This window comes from Plodia interpunctella, chromosome 13 (assembly GCF_027563975.2).
Source record: "Plodia interpunctella isolate USDA-ARS_2022_Savannah chromosome 13, ilPloInte3.2, whole genome shotgun sequence".
In the NCBI taxonomy this organism is placed as follows: Eukaryota; Metazoa; Arthropoda; class Insecta; order Lepidoptera; family Pyralidae; genus Plodia; species Plodia interpunctella.
The window spans coordinates 5,678,787-5,692,936 of record NC_071306.1 but is presented as its reverse complement, the minus strand read 5'-3'; the positions used below and the strand labels follow the sequence as shown (position 1 = coordinate 5,692,936).

Sequence of the window (14,150 nt, the reverse complement as noted above, 5' to 3'; positions counted from 1 at the left end):
AAATGAAAGATCCTTGGTCTTGTAAGTAAGTATGAAATAAATGCATGTTGACTAACAAAAGACGTTAGCATGGAAATGTTAGGTAAGTACTTTATTCGAAAATATTTATGGGATTTCGATATTTTTTTCTGCTTTAAGATTTCCAGGTTCATAAAACGAACAAAAATAAGTTTAATTAGTGCGAAATGTATTCGGATGTAATATTAGCGGCGATCCTCCTAAAATAAACACGCTAATGAAGATTGATGTCTGTTATATATCGCGGGTGGCCGCTTGGTCCTTGTTTTAGTGTTCTCTCTAACATCGGAATGTGGTGCGAGTTATGTCTATTAAATTAGTTCTTAAGGAATAAAAAAAAAACAATTATGTTTAAAGTTGTGTCTAATTTGCGAATTTTAGATTTTAAAAATAACGAAATAACGCGTCCGTTATAAAAAAATGCAACTTAAATGGTGATACAAAATAGTATCAATAGTTAATGTGAAAGCTCAACAAATATGTAGTGAAACGCCAATTTTGAATTAACACCGCCTAGCTAAAATTTCTTTGCACTTGGTATAAGATATCGTGTCAGGTATATATATTTCTTTTATCTAAATTATAAGTGTACAAGTATATCATGGTATACATGATATACCTGTATACACTTATAATTTAATGAATTCCTATTCACTTACGTGTGGATTTTAAATATACCTACTTATTAAATCATAATTATAATAAACATTATTCAAAATAGGACTTATATATGAATAACACCCATTCTGCATACTTATTTGTAATTAAAATAAATTAATATGTATATACGATGTAATGATGATATAACACAAGCACCGTGAAATATCAATAATGATAGTCATCAACTTACGCGAACATGTGAGTAGTAGTAAGTAGCCAGACATTGCAAGCTATCAAAAGAATAGACTGCAAAATTTTTGGTGTGCGCTTTTCAGAATGTATAAAATTTTTACACCGTTGTAATAATGTTTCAGAACCGCGTAACTTATAAGATATTATATGATAAACTCATGAGAATAAACCTTTTCCTTTCCTTTTTGATGGTGACTCACATTTTGAGAATGCTCATTTTGCAAAGTATAAATAACACTTCGGTATGCTTGATAGATAAACCCCAAGGTATGTTGGTAATTTTTCAAACGTATCAAAATCCGTCTTATAGTTCTTCAGATCGACACACGGTCGCACATAAAAGAAATTCTTCAAATTTTATCTTAGTATATTACAGTACATTAAAGTAATATAAATGTCGGCTCTTTATATTTATTTCTCTTTTGAAAACTATTATTGATGGATATATAAATCAACGCCGCTTCGTTATGCATGCATACAAATGATTTATCGGAAAATTACGATGTGTGAGGGATGTACTTATATTCTCTAATATGTACTTATATATATATATATATATATAGGTACATATTTCAAGTATTCTTTGATTATGTCCTTTTAAAAATGATGTTGAGCACGTAGCGTAGTAAATACAATTGCAATGAAAATGTATCCTTTATGGCAACGTGTAATAGTGGTAATAAAATGCAAAATTAAATATTTTATAGTCAATATTTGCAATTGGTCACATGACCTAGTATGAAGTGAAATTACGAGAATGACTGAGCACAAAAAGCCATATGTACAGTTATGAACAAATTTTGCAGATTTTATGTCTACATATATACATTTTGTAGCATATTTACATAGCAGAATTTTATTAGCGAATATTTATTTTATTCATTATATTCATCTTAGAATACATTTTGACAAAGTTTTTCTGTAAGTCAAAACATTTCGATTTCCCGTTAATTAAACTGATGTAGTATGTAAAACAATATACAGTGATGATTAGAAACAAGTTAGGATAAGAGAGATAGATCAAGAAACTAACGACATTTGCCTAGAAAAAGCCTTCCTCTGTTATTAATAAAAAAGATAAAGCGTACTTTAAGCTAAAATATTTTGTAATTCTATTTGCCATTTGACATAGAGCGAGACAAGTTATACTTTAGCTTACAATATGCTTTATTTTTTTTATTAATAACTATGTATTAGGCTTTAAGTCCACTTTGTAGTTTTTATAACATGGTTATGTTATGGCTAAGCATGTAAAACAACCATGTAAAGAATAAAACTATTTTACTTACTTAAATTTATTATTTAAACATATAGACCTATTTATGATTGGCTTGCTGCTTATTGAATAATAACTAATTATGTAAACATGTGCATCACGTACACCACACATCATTGCATAAGTAGTTTAACAGGGATCACAAGATCACGTTTTTAAATGTTGTTATCTAAAGTACCTAAGTATATAAATATTTACGACAGACGTGCCGGAGAAAAGAAATGAGGCGTCTGTTTGTCGAATTTACTTACACCTTATTATGTCCAAGTGTGCGTAATGCTCAACATAGCGGAAGTAATCAACTCAGAACAGGCTCATTCATGTTACAAGAAGCCGTTGTTCTTTTATTTTTATCGATAAGAATATTTGTTTATTTTACGTAGAGAAATGCAAAACATACCACGCGCGGCGTCCGTAGGCGTTAAATGCAAATCGCGGGCGTTTCACCGAAGGACAATGCAGTCGGAGTGTTGCACGTCTTGTAAACAGCGCGGTCGTGGTTTGTTGTTCTACTTTTTTGGGTAAACGCTTGTCCGTAAACGGTGTTGTATAGACGCCGCAGAAATACTGCGGCCGGCACAATGCCTCATTCGCCACCGCCTTACAAGGCCACTTCTCGCTTGTTCGATATTCTCAAGTACTCGTCCACACCATTTTAGCCGACTTCAAAATCTCTTTATATTTTGTACAAACGCGGAGGACGTAGGTGGATGTATGTAACGTTTTCCATGCGAAGAGCCTTTTGCGTCATGCATGCAACGACTTTCGCAAGTCGTCTACCTAATGGATTATCATAGCGATGAAACGTTTGCACCGAGAGAATCAATATGAAATTATATTTTATGGAAATGGATGTTGAATCGACGCCAATGCCCGCTGCATTCTCTGCGACAGTTATTCGGGCGTGTGTGCGAGCACGAATGCCGCGTCGCGTCGTCTTGCCTATCCACAACAATAAGGCCGCGCCTTGTGCCATAAACATCCTTTGCCACAATCATTTCGCATATAACCTATAAATTAGCACACGACCGCCTGTGAACGGTTTGGGTCCCGCAAGAATTCTCAATGAGGAACGCCGCATCGCCGTAATATTGTGACCGCTAAGGAATAGGCATGCAACCGCGGCCACGGCGTCTTTGGCCACGGCTTTGCCAATTAGACTTTGAGCTATGCCGAGCCCACACTGCCCTACTAATAAATTAGAAATACATAGTAAGAGTCTATATTATGTTAAGAAGGAATTAGACAAAACAGGAAAATTTAAATTATTTAAAGATCTCAGAATTGGTAGGTATATATATCTTTCACTTGTTTTATGGAAAAAATATTAGATGAAAATATTGTCAAATGTACTTAATATAAGAAAAGTGAACATGAACATATTTTCTTTGTATAGAATGTATGTTTCTTTTAAAATCTTAGTCTAAAAAAAAGAAAAAGTTTCGTGTACCTAATTAGAAAAAGAAATTGTTCAATTTAATCTAAAAAATCGTAATCGAATGTAATTTTAAGAACGTAATTTTATTATTTGTCTCTGGGTTGTTTAAGCTGTTTGTAGAGGTAATAAAATGGCAAGCATTAAACAATAGGCCGTGATATCAATTTTATCATCGAGTTTGTGTGATCAGCATGTAGGTAAATGGTTAATGAGGTCGAACACTCCGATTGAGAAGTTGATTATTAATATAGATAGTGATGATGCAAACATGTGTATCTAGATTATTGCATTGTGATTTTATAAGTATTGATAAGATTTAATGAAAAATTATGAAATACATACTTTCAAACGTTATATAATACGGTAGAAACAGAGCTTACTTGAGACTAACAAATTAAATTACTGGAAATTACATATTTTTATTTCTCAGCAGGTATGACATTAATAGGTACATACGGAGGAAACTTTGTTTAAATCACTTCTTATTAGTTCTTATATATTTACCCACGGTCGTATCACGAAGATTTACAGAATTAAAGTATTAATTTTATTTAAAAATATAATTTAGAAACTAAACATTTACCTATTTTCAAGGCTCTATAGACGAATTAAATAAAAATATTGAAATACACAAAGGTACAGTCCTGAACTATATACATTTCCTAAACATGAAAATAAAGAAGTGCTTCCTGGCACATTTTCAGCTAATGACAGTAGGTAGGAGTGATATAGCCGCGGCGGTTTTCAGTTTTTGTCCGTTACGTCACGCGGACCAGACACCACGTCACGCGTTCAGAATAGTTCGGACGAATTCACATTTTTTCAGCCGAGGTCAAGGTGCGGTGCATTGTCGATTGTTTTGTAGTAAATAAAACGTAGTCTGATTCAACTTTGAGACCGTTTTGTAGTATTATTAATAACGTAGTGTAGATTTTAATTGTAATTTTGCTCTTAGCCTACGAAACTTCTATCTGCAATCATGATAAGTCTTCTCTATCTGAAATGATGTTAACATAATGTCAACGGTGATTTATTAAGCACTTCATTTGTTTTATGACTTGAGACTATATTATAACATAACTGTAGGAATATAACTAAATTTGGTAGTTGCTGTCATTTATCAAGCCTTCTGAGACATCTTATAAATATGCAGAATGATCGGGATAGGTAGGAAGGTAGGAAGCACTAAAACACCCCAAGAAGCTATATATTTAATTACGCAATCGAGTTCTCAGGTAGGTACATCGCTATGTATGTACGATTGACTTGCCCATGTAGGAGAGGCCAACCAGACTTGTTCCGCCTCGCTGGCGCCAGGACAATATTCGACCCTAACTTATGCGCCTGATACTCTCCGCTTAGGTGCTATGACACTATGATCTGCCCGACCGTTAACTGTCGCGACATAAACACTAAACTTGCTTTGCTAACAACTATACTCGAGCTTGCCGGCATATTTCCATAATACTACGAATTACACAACGACAAAGACGAGAACTGTTTGCATATTGTTAAATTTCATATCGATTTTCATTCTACACTTCAGATTCCTACAGCAGAGTCCATAAAATATTATTCTGACAACCTGTAAATTATCGTACCTGACAGTTTATTCATGGTAATCAAGAGCGTCGTCTACCCGGCGCCTTATTACATCATGCTATCGGAAAATTCGTAGTGTCTCGGTGGAGCCTAAAGTCATTAAGAGTGCGCGACTAGACTTTGAATGAATGCGAGATGGCTGTAGTTATTATCAGGTTTATGGTCTCGAGGTTGCTTTCAAAAGTTTAAATTTACGCCAAATGACATTTAATGAGTAGTGCCGGCCAAAAGGGCGCTATGAACGGATTACGAGTGCGGTGTAAACGTGCATAAATATTCATCACACACACAAGAGAGAGCCCGCGCGGGCGCCTAGTGGAGCTCGCAGAGTCAAAGGTGCCTCAGCGTCGCGCCGCTCCACCCAGGGTTGGCAATTTAGACAACTATTCTGTCGGCAATAAATAATATATTGAAGTCTCTGTAAACTTTGCCTTCAACCTACAATTTCAACGGTTAGCGTTCAACGATCTGCACTCATCTCATGCAATGCATTGTTGTTATTCTATGTTACTTAGACCAACTCATCGCCACACTGGCGCCATTTGCCAATAAATTTAGGGCTGTCTCGTGTATTAAATGAATTTACAGAGTGAATTATGAGAGCTGGCGCCGGACCGTGCTAGATCTTTATCTGCCTTCGGATATATCTGCGTAAACAGGTCTGCTCATCATAATGTTTACTATTTAGAGATTTTCTTTGATTATTTATCATGTTCCTGGCTTGCCTTGTACAACCGATCAGATAATATAACGATTTATTAGATCCAGGGTGCGCTGTGTTATTAATAGTTCATTATTATTGTTGCAATGCTAAATATTAAAGTAAGAATGAAATCAAGTCATTCCGATGTCTTGACTAAATTTACGGTATAACTTGTCTCGGTAGCTATAAAATTTTTGACGTAAAATCACATCATTCAATTTGCTTAGGAAATTCACTACTTAAGTTGTGGTTATAAGTTGAATACATTCAATTTACGAGCATTTAACGAGCAGCGCATCGACAAATCTCTTGCAATCAAATTGTCACGCGAAATGTCAGTGCTCCCTCTATTTCTGTACAGAGCAGACCCAACAAGAAAGCTATGCAAAGCGCAAATTCTGCCGTCGCCGTCTAGTCGCGGCCGATCCTATTACGATTGAATAACATTTGATCCAATCAACCAGAATGAAAGGGTCGGAAGGTCTTGCTAACTTCTCATGGAACACTTATAATTTGCGATCAATTGATTGTAAGACCCCCTTTTTATGAGCCAGTGCTTTCGTTGGAACGAAAGCGATTGTAAAATATGTTTTCGATAACATCCAATACAGAATATGAAAGAAACAAAACTTAAAATGTTTTTTTGATTATCGTTATTGTAATGTTTTTGTTTATACGATTAATCTAAAACAATTTTTTGTTTCAGCGCCTGATCTCTTGCAGCAGGACAGTCCAGTCATGATATTTCCCGATAACGAAGAAAACCTTAGTATGAAACGTAAGTAGATATTTTACTAAAATTAGTTTACTACTGCTGTTAGATTTTAATAATAGATATATAATATGTTTTTTTTAAATTGGAGCTGGCAAACAATAACACAATACATAAGTAAAGTGGATTACTTGATATATAATGAGGATTGAAGTCAAGGAAACATATCGAGTTCGACTCTAGAAAATTTTCCATTGACAACTCCAAATAGTTTGATACTATTGTTTTTAATCAATTGCCTTCTTCAATTAGTCTCCGATTTTCTACACCTTTAAATGTTTTTACAGATTTTGGTGCTTTACTTACTGGGCGATCTCCTCTATGCATCAGACGAGATGACATGACAGGCGTGCCAGTAGCACAGGGTGTGGCCACTGCTCGCTTCATCTTCCGCCGCCGACATCTCTATTGGTCCGTATTGCTAGGATCTTCAATCACTGCACAGCCTCGCGCCCTCTCCTTCTTAGATAGAGAAGGAAGAATGCTTATTGAGCATCCGCTAGCGAAGGCCCCTGGAATACATGCAACGTATGAGGAAAAAACTGATAAGGTTGGTTTATACTCGACAGATACTGCTTTTTCATTGACCACGTGTAGTAACTGTTATATTTAAACGTTAAGACGGTCGTGTTATTTCTTAATTTCTTCAATTTTAGTTATGTGGAGTATGGCGCCGTGTTCCTAAGGAATATAAGCGGTTATTAAGAGACGGATCCCTATTTGTCGCATTAATATGGGGAGAAGCACAAAATAATACCATGGACAGTGCATTAAGTGGACGAATTGATAGGTGAGTACGACTTTAATAGTCAATAAAACGTTTGATCGTATGTATCTATTTATAAGATCGTGTTTTATTGCAGTAATATATCTTATAGTCAGTGAATCAAATTCTATTACATTGATGCAATAGATTTCACCTTGAACTGCCGTTCCTTGGAAATAGCAGTGGTATTGTTCAGAGCTGATTGCAAATTAAATTAGCCGTGTGATTAGTAACGGAAAGTCCCGAGACTCCTCGAAGTCTTCTTATGATCTAGGAAAATACCAGGCTGATTTATTCACTAACTCAATTAATATGTTAGTAGGTACAATAAAGGACACCTTCATATTATTGCTTCAGTTGTATTAAAGATGGAATGGAATAATTGTTTCCGGTTAAACAGATCTATTAACTTTTAAGCAGATATGCTCATGCTCTGATTATATAATAATCAAAATAAATATCGTTACTTTACAATTTGCAGATACCCAGCCCTAGCATCGGAAATGTTTACATCCTTACTCGAACCGGAGAGTCCTATAGATCTCTCGGGAGACAGTTCCTGCAACGACCACTACAGACCTGGCCAACAAGATAGGCCTGGCCAACAAGAGGGCTGGGGCGGCACTGCTGTGGTCACAGGCGTGGCTGGCGCGGCGCCGAGCTTGCATATAGCTGTCGCCTACAACGGAGTGTTCCCACCGGCTCAGGGCAAGGAACAACTGGTCAGGGTTTTATTGTCGCTGCCGGATAAGAATGAGACCATAATTGACGAGGTAGGTTTAAAGTTGTAAAATACCCTAGTCTAGAGTATCAAGAAATGTCATCAGCAAAAACTTTTGCTTGTTGATAATTTTACAAATAATATAATCGAACCAAATAACTTTGTTTAACAACTTATGCTTTGTTTAATAGACTTGGATATTGTTTAATGATTTGCATGATATAATAGCAGCAGTGGGACTCAAACAGCGAAAATTATATAATAATACACTTATGATCATAAGTGGTTAATTATATTAGGTGGAAAAATATTAAAGTTGAATAAATTCCAACACTTTGAGAAATGAGTTCCGAGAACAACTAGTATTAAACAATCATAACACTAAAATGTTTTACATAGATCACTGTTACTGTCGTTGTAGGTACAAAAAGTGAACAAACCAAACTACGAGTTGAATGTCCTTGAAGTATCAACCCCAGTGTCTGCCGCCGAACTGCGATCTCTATCCAGAGGTCGTCTCCAACTATCCGTGGAAGACCTGAACACTCCCGAACGCCGCATATCCGGGAAGATACGCCAAAGAGCGGCATGCGAGGTGTACCATGCTCCACTGGTGACTGAGAGGTTGCCAGCCACTATAATTCCCGAGGGACTTGCCATGCTTTACATCGACAAGGAAGGCTCGCTTGTTTATGATATACAGGTGCGTTTAATAATTATTGTAATAATTTTGAATTGCAGATTATTTTGTAATCTTCAAAAGTCTCGAACATATTTTAGGACTAACTCATATGATTTACTTAGTACTAGATGTTTTTTTTTTGTTTATTTAGAAATGTTTCCTTTTCCTTAAACTTTTTTGTTCCGAACGTACTTAGTTTGTTTAAACTATTTAATATCATTAGTAAAACCCAAAAATATTTCCCGAAGGCTCATAATCTGAACGTAGTCGACCCGAAGATAACTCTGGTAGAAGAGCAAGGCAAGCGTCACTCGCAAGTGGAGATTCTGGACACGAGAACTGGAGTGCTGGCCAGACCAAGTGCAAGAATTTTCCCGCCATTGTATGATGATCAACTGGCTGTACACATTAGTGGAGATTTGGGTATGTTTTTTGAAAATTCCACTAATATAAAAAAATCTTATTTTATTTCTAGTTAAAGCCATATTTTGAAAAAAGGACATAATTAAAAATATGGACTGTTAATTGTTTCATTCATTATTTAATAAAAATAATTAACAAAACAATTAACAGGCTATATTAACGTTCTTGGTAGTTACCTAGAACAGCACAGATTTGGATATTGCTTCGGAAAAAGATCCCATTCGAATTCGGCTGTAGTAGTTGTGTACCGCGAACAACATAAAAATTATTTTTTTAATTCGATGCGAGCCATTGCTATATGGAATAAGTAGGGGCGGACTCTAATTTATCTTTGAAATATTGTTAAAAAACAACAGTTTGAATGTTTTAACTTCTTAGTGGTTTAGACATGAAAGCTTGACAGATATAGACTAACGCATTTATAATACTTATAAATAGAAGTATGGATTAAAAACTGAACAAATGTCTTAAATCACCGAATAAACATGGCCACAACACAGAAGTGCAAGTCATAAAATGTATTAATAACATTTGCTAAATGATCAATATAGGAAACAATTATTCTGAGATAAATGTAAGGAAGGCCTGAAAGAGCGTAATATGGGTGAAGTTCATCCAGGGTCCATTGTTCAGAATCCTCTGCTACCGCAAATGCCTATATATAAACAAAAACAACAGATGTTAAATGATCTGACCTCAACCTGTTTATATTTATGTATATTAAGCAAACTTCATGATTGAAGAAACAATTTATTTTATTATGTCTCGTTTTTGCTATATTATGTCATCGCTAATATATATGAAAAGTTTTCAGTTTTCATGAATCACAAAAACTGCTTCCTCTGGTTCTAGATGTGTTAAACAAGCCACCTTTTGCTTAAGATAAATATGATAATATATAATATGTTGGCATAGATCACATAAAGAAAAAAAAGACGTTGAAGCAAAAAATAGCATCTGCTAAGAATTGTTAGCTACTTCAGCGTATTTTTTTTCTTAACGTGATCTCTGTCAACATAATTATCTTCTATCTATTGATCGATGTTGTATCGACCATTCCAGGTCCCCCTCTACTCCGAGGTAGATTGGTATCCCGACCAGTGCCTGATGCAGCAGGTGGAGGACCCGCTTTGCTGAGGCGCACTGAGACTGTTCTAGCTGCTGACAACCCGCCCGCTGGCCTGGCATGGATATCTGTTGATGCGTTGTGTGGATTGCATTATGAGGTATAGTATATGCAAATTAATTCTTAAGGTATCTATATTATTCCGATATAGATATTTAAAACATTACCAGTTTAACTAATCTAATCACAAAATCAAGAACAACTCCAAAATAGTTTCAATCAGGTTTCGATAAACAATATATTTAATACGATAAACAACATAACCAGCTTTTATGTAGTTATTCTGTCTCCATGTTTGTTTATTGTTTTATTTATTTATCTTTATTGCACCTAAAGATACAAAAGGTGGTGTGTTTGTCTGAAATCAAATTGTAAATTGAATTTCACCTACTTCCGCATGTCCTACAGAGTGAAATTTTCCAGTCGCTTCAGTTTGCATGATAATGCATAATTTGATAAACATGGCTTGATGGTATACCCAGGATTGGCTCCCAACGAGGGACCTCCTCACTGATGTTTCTGGCGACAATAAAAGCTTGTGGCAAAAATTACATTATTAAATAAAAAAGTTAAATCAAATTCCAGGTGGTAATCACAGGCAACGCTGGCGCTTGGACAGCCTGGCTGGACACTCACTCGGTAGAAGGCGGTGCTGTGCGCCCTCTGCTCGGCGCTGAAGGCTGCGTGCTGGAGCCCTCCTCTGCCGAACTTGGCTCCCTCCACATCGGCTCCGCTTTCTTGAGCATTCGTAGCACCGACAACGTTACTGTGGTTCTCAACACACTTCTACCTAAGGTAGGTTTACCGTGTCTCATCATAATAATACATAGGAATTTATTAAAAAATCAGCTGAATATTTATTTAGTTCATCCTTATATACCTATTTCTATTTCATAAGAATTTTGTATATCTGTTTGCCGTCAAGGGAAACAGGCATTTTATTTAATCTCGTGTAAATGTCTACCTATGCACTTATCTAGCTAACTATAAAAAATAAGGAATTAAATTTCTAATTGACTAATGAAATATATTCTATTTTTGCTAAGACTGGAGGAATTTTAAGGTGAGTGACAGTATCAGCTATCGTATATGCTAACTATAAATCGTCGATTTCCTGTAATCTAAAATTAAAGATTCCTACGAATCTATAACTAAAGTATTTACACTCAATACAGAATATAAGAATACATTAAAACGTTCAATGATAACTGAACGGCAACTTTGTAGGAGTAAAGCAATGAGAAATAAACTTCTCTCAAAAATTCTCGATTCACAGGTATTTTTTGTAATAAATGCCAAGCTTTGAAAATAAATTACCCTAAAATGGTAAAGATTGGTTCATGAATTATAACATAATGTTTCTGGATTCCTACAACCATTATTTGGCGCGTCCACCAAGAACAGGCTGTTTGAGAGAAATTTGTATTTCAATGTCTTCAGATCACCGTACCAGTGTCGTGCTTGGACGAGCCCTTCGTGAACTCCAAATACTCGAACACGTTCGTGAAGATAGTTCAGACTGATCGGAGGCTGAGCGACATGAACTCTCTCCTCAAAACTACTTCGTGCTTCTACAAAGGGCAGCTGTATGCAGATGGATCGCAATGGACTGTTCCTGAGGTAATGAAGATTTCGTTTTGTTAATAACCCTTTCAGAGCGCTGTTATTATTTACTAAAATTGTTATGGGCTCTGATGTCAGTTGTATGAAATTTTTTTATTATAATAGCCAGGCAGAATGTATTTGTTGTAATATCACGGATTAGATAGACGATCTATATCAATTCATCACGTTCATCTTGACTATTAAAATATTTCCTGGGGCTGGGGCTTCATCATCATCATTATCGACAGTCAGGTCTTCCTTATGTATCGATAAGGAGCCAAGACCGACCACACAGGCCCATTACGGTTTGGCGGATTTTAACGACTGCAAATACAACCGGGACCAACAGCTTAACGTGCCTTCCAAAGCACGGAGGGGCTCAAGATATATTTTTGCAAAGGTTTAATGGTGATAACTTTTATATTCCAGTCCTGCTTGATCTGCGGCTGCGTGCACGGCGAGCTGCGCTGTGACGCCGTGCGCTGTCCGCCCGTGGACTGCACGGTGCCCACCATCACCCCGCCCGGGCAATGCTGCCCTATATGTACTAGTAAGTCTTGTTCATAATTAATTAACTGAGTGTCTTATTAACCCGTGCCGCGTTCTAGAATCTCGCGCAGTACTGAGATATTGTAAAAGTATGTTAAGAGTTCGTACGCGCGAGGGTTTAAACTGTGCTATAGTTATTCAAGCCTAATTTACAACCCTTATTCATTTCTAACTTAATAAATAACAGACGTGAATGGGCTTCTCCTAAATGGTTCAAGGGAAGTTTTTGTATGTTAGAAGAATAAAACGAGTATGAGATCGTATAACACTTTAACAGATTCGACGACAGCAGTGTGGAACGAGTCGCACGGTTGCCACTTGGCGGGCCAGTACCATGCGCCGGGATCGTCGTGGCACCCGTATCTCGTGCCCGAGGGCTACGATACGTGCGCGGTGTGCACGTGCGAGTTCTCCACGCGCCAGGTGCGCTGCCCGCGCGTGCGCTGTCCGCCGCTGCGCTGCGCTGAGAAGGACGCCTATAGGCCGGACAAGAAAGCTTGCTGCAGAGTGTGTCCTGAGGTGAGTTGCGATATCCTAATACGGTCCTTTGAGTGGCAAAATGTATGTCAATGAAGTTAATTTTTTTGATGTCACCATGAAGACGGATTTTTGGCGAATATAATTTTTCTTTACTATTGTAATATCAAATAGAATAGTTAAGATTGGTTGATAAACACTCAGTGTTGTCAGCCAATAGGAGACAGCGCTCTCATTTAATTGCTTCACTTTCTCGACAGACTGTAACTGGAGGCCCCATTGCTAAGAACTTATCGATGCAAAGTAGTAGTACTTAGTTTCAGTGTCTTATTCACCCTTGACATAACTATCCACCCTCACCTACTACGGCTTGGATGGATAGTTAGTTCGCACGTACGTAAGTGTATGTACGTACATACTTACGTACGATTCGTTGGAAATGCTTCGCTTCACTACCTTGGCGTATAGTCTATTTTTACAGTTATAATTGATGTTGAGCAATCTTGATTTATCTGTCCAGGTTTCACCCAAGAAGCCGGAGGAGCTGGCGCCGAAGGACCAGGGCGCGCCGCGCACGGCGGAGGAGATCCTGGCGGAGGGCGGCTGCCGGTTCCCGGACGGGCCGCTGCTCAACGGCATGGAGGTGCACCCCTCCATACACTCCCACGGCGAGCAGCGCTGCGTCACCTGCAGGTGCAAGGTGAGGCAAACTGATTCGACCGCAGGAAATGTTTGGTATTCATTGTAGAAAATTATACCAAACATTTCCTTCATGGTACAGCTAAACCCCGTAGATGCTAGATCTAGGCGGAGCTGATCTCCGTTAGTTACACTTACACCTAGGACGACCTAGGCATAGCCTATTTGTCTTCGGTGAGACCTAAGTCTAGCCACACTTCTAGGTTTTGCCATAACATCTTTACATATTATAAAACGAAGCCCCCTCTTGCGTCTGTCTGTCTGTATGAACGCGATAATCTTACGGATTTTTGTACGGTTACACCAATAGATAGTTTGATTCCCGAGGAAGATTTGGGTGTGTAATTATTTTTAATTATTATGGTTTTGCCCGAGGGAAGCAGGGACGGATTTCATAAACAGTTGTATGTGCTCAGCACCCTGACTAGAGTTTGTATACGC

At 37.2% G+C, this 14,150-nt stretch overlaps 1 protein-coding gene across 1 annotated transcript in view; it reads left to right on the top strand.

The window, feature by feature from the left end:
* Nucleotides 1-14,150, top strand: part of sog (short gastrulation) — a 70,321-nt gene that overhangs the window by 53,910 nt on the left and 2,261 nt on the right. The window contains exons 4-15 of the mRNA XM_053753165.2: nucleotides 6,596-6,667; nucleotides 6,949-7,211; nucleotides 7,318-7,451; nucleotides 7,909-8,200; nucleotides 8,570-8,851; nucleotides 9,079-9,253; nucleotides 10,316-10,479; nucleotides 10,965-11,174; nucleotides 11,820-11,999; nucleotides 12,414-12,534; nucleotides 12,811-13,052; nucleotides 13,531-13,710. Coding sequence (XP_053609140.1) covers nucleotides 6,596-6,667; nucleotides 6,949-7,211; nucleotides 7,318-7,451; nucleotides 7,909-8,200; nucleotides 8,570-8,851; nucleotides 9,079-9,253; nucleotides 10,316-10,479; nucleotides 10,965-11,174; nucleotides 11,820-11,999; nucleotides 12,414-12,534; nucleotides 12,811-13,052; nucleotides 13,531-13,710 — 2,315 coding nt within the window. The remainder of the gene's footprint in view (nucleotides 1-6,595; nucleotides 6,668-6,948; nucleotides 7,212-7,317; nucleotides 7,452-7,908; nucleotides 8,201-8,569; nucleotides 8,852-9,078; nucleotides 9,254-10,315; nucleotides 10,480-10,964; nucleotides 11,175-11,819; nucleotides 12,000-12,413; nucleotides 12,535-12,810; nucleotides 13,053-13,530; nucleotides 13,711-14,150) is intronic.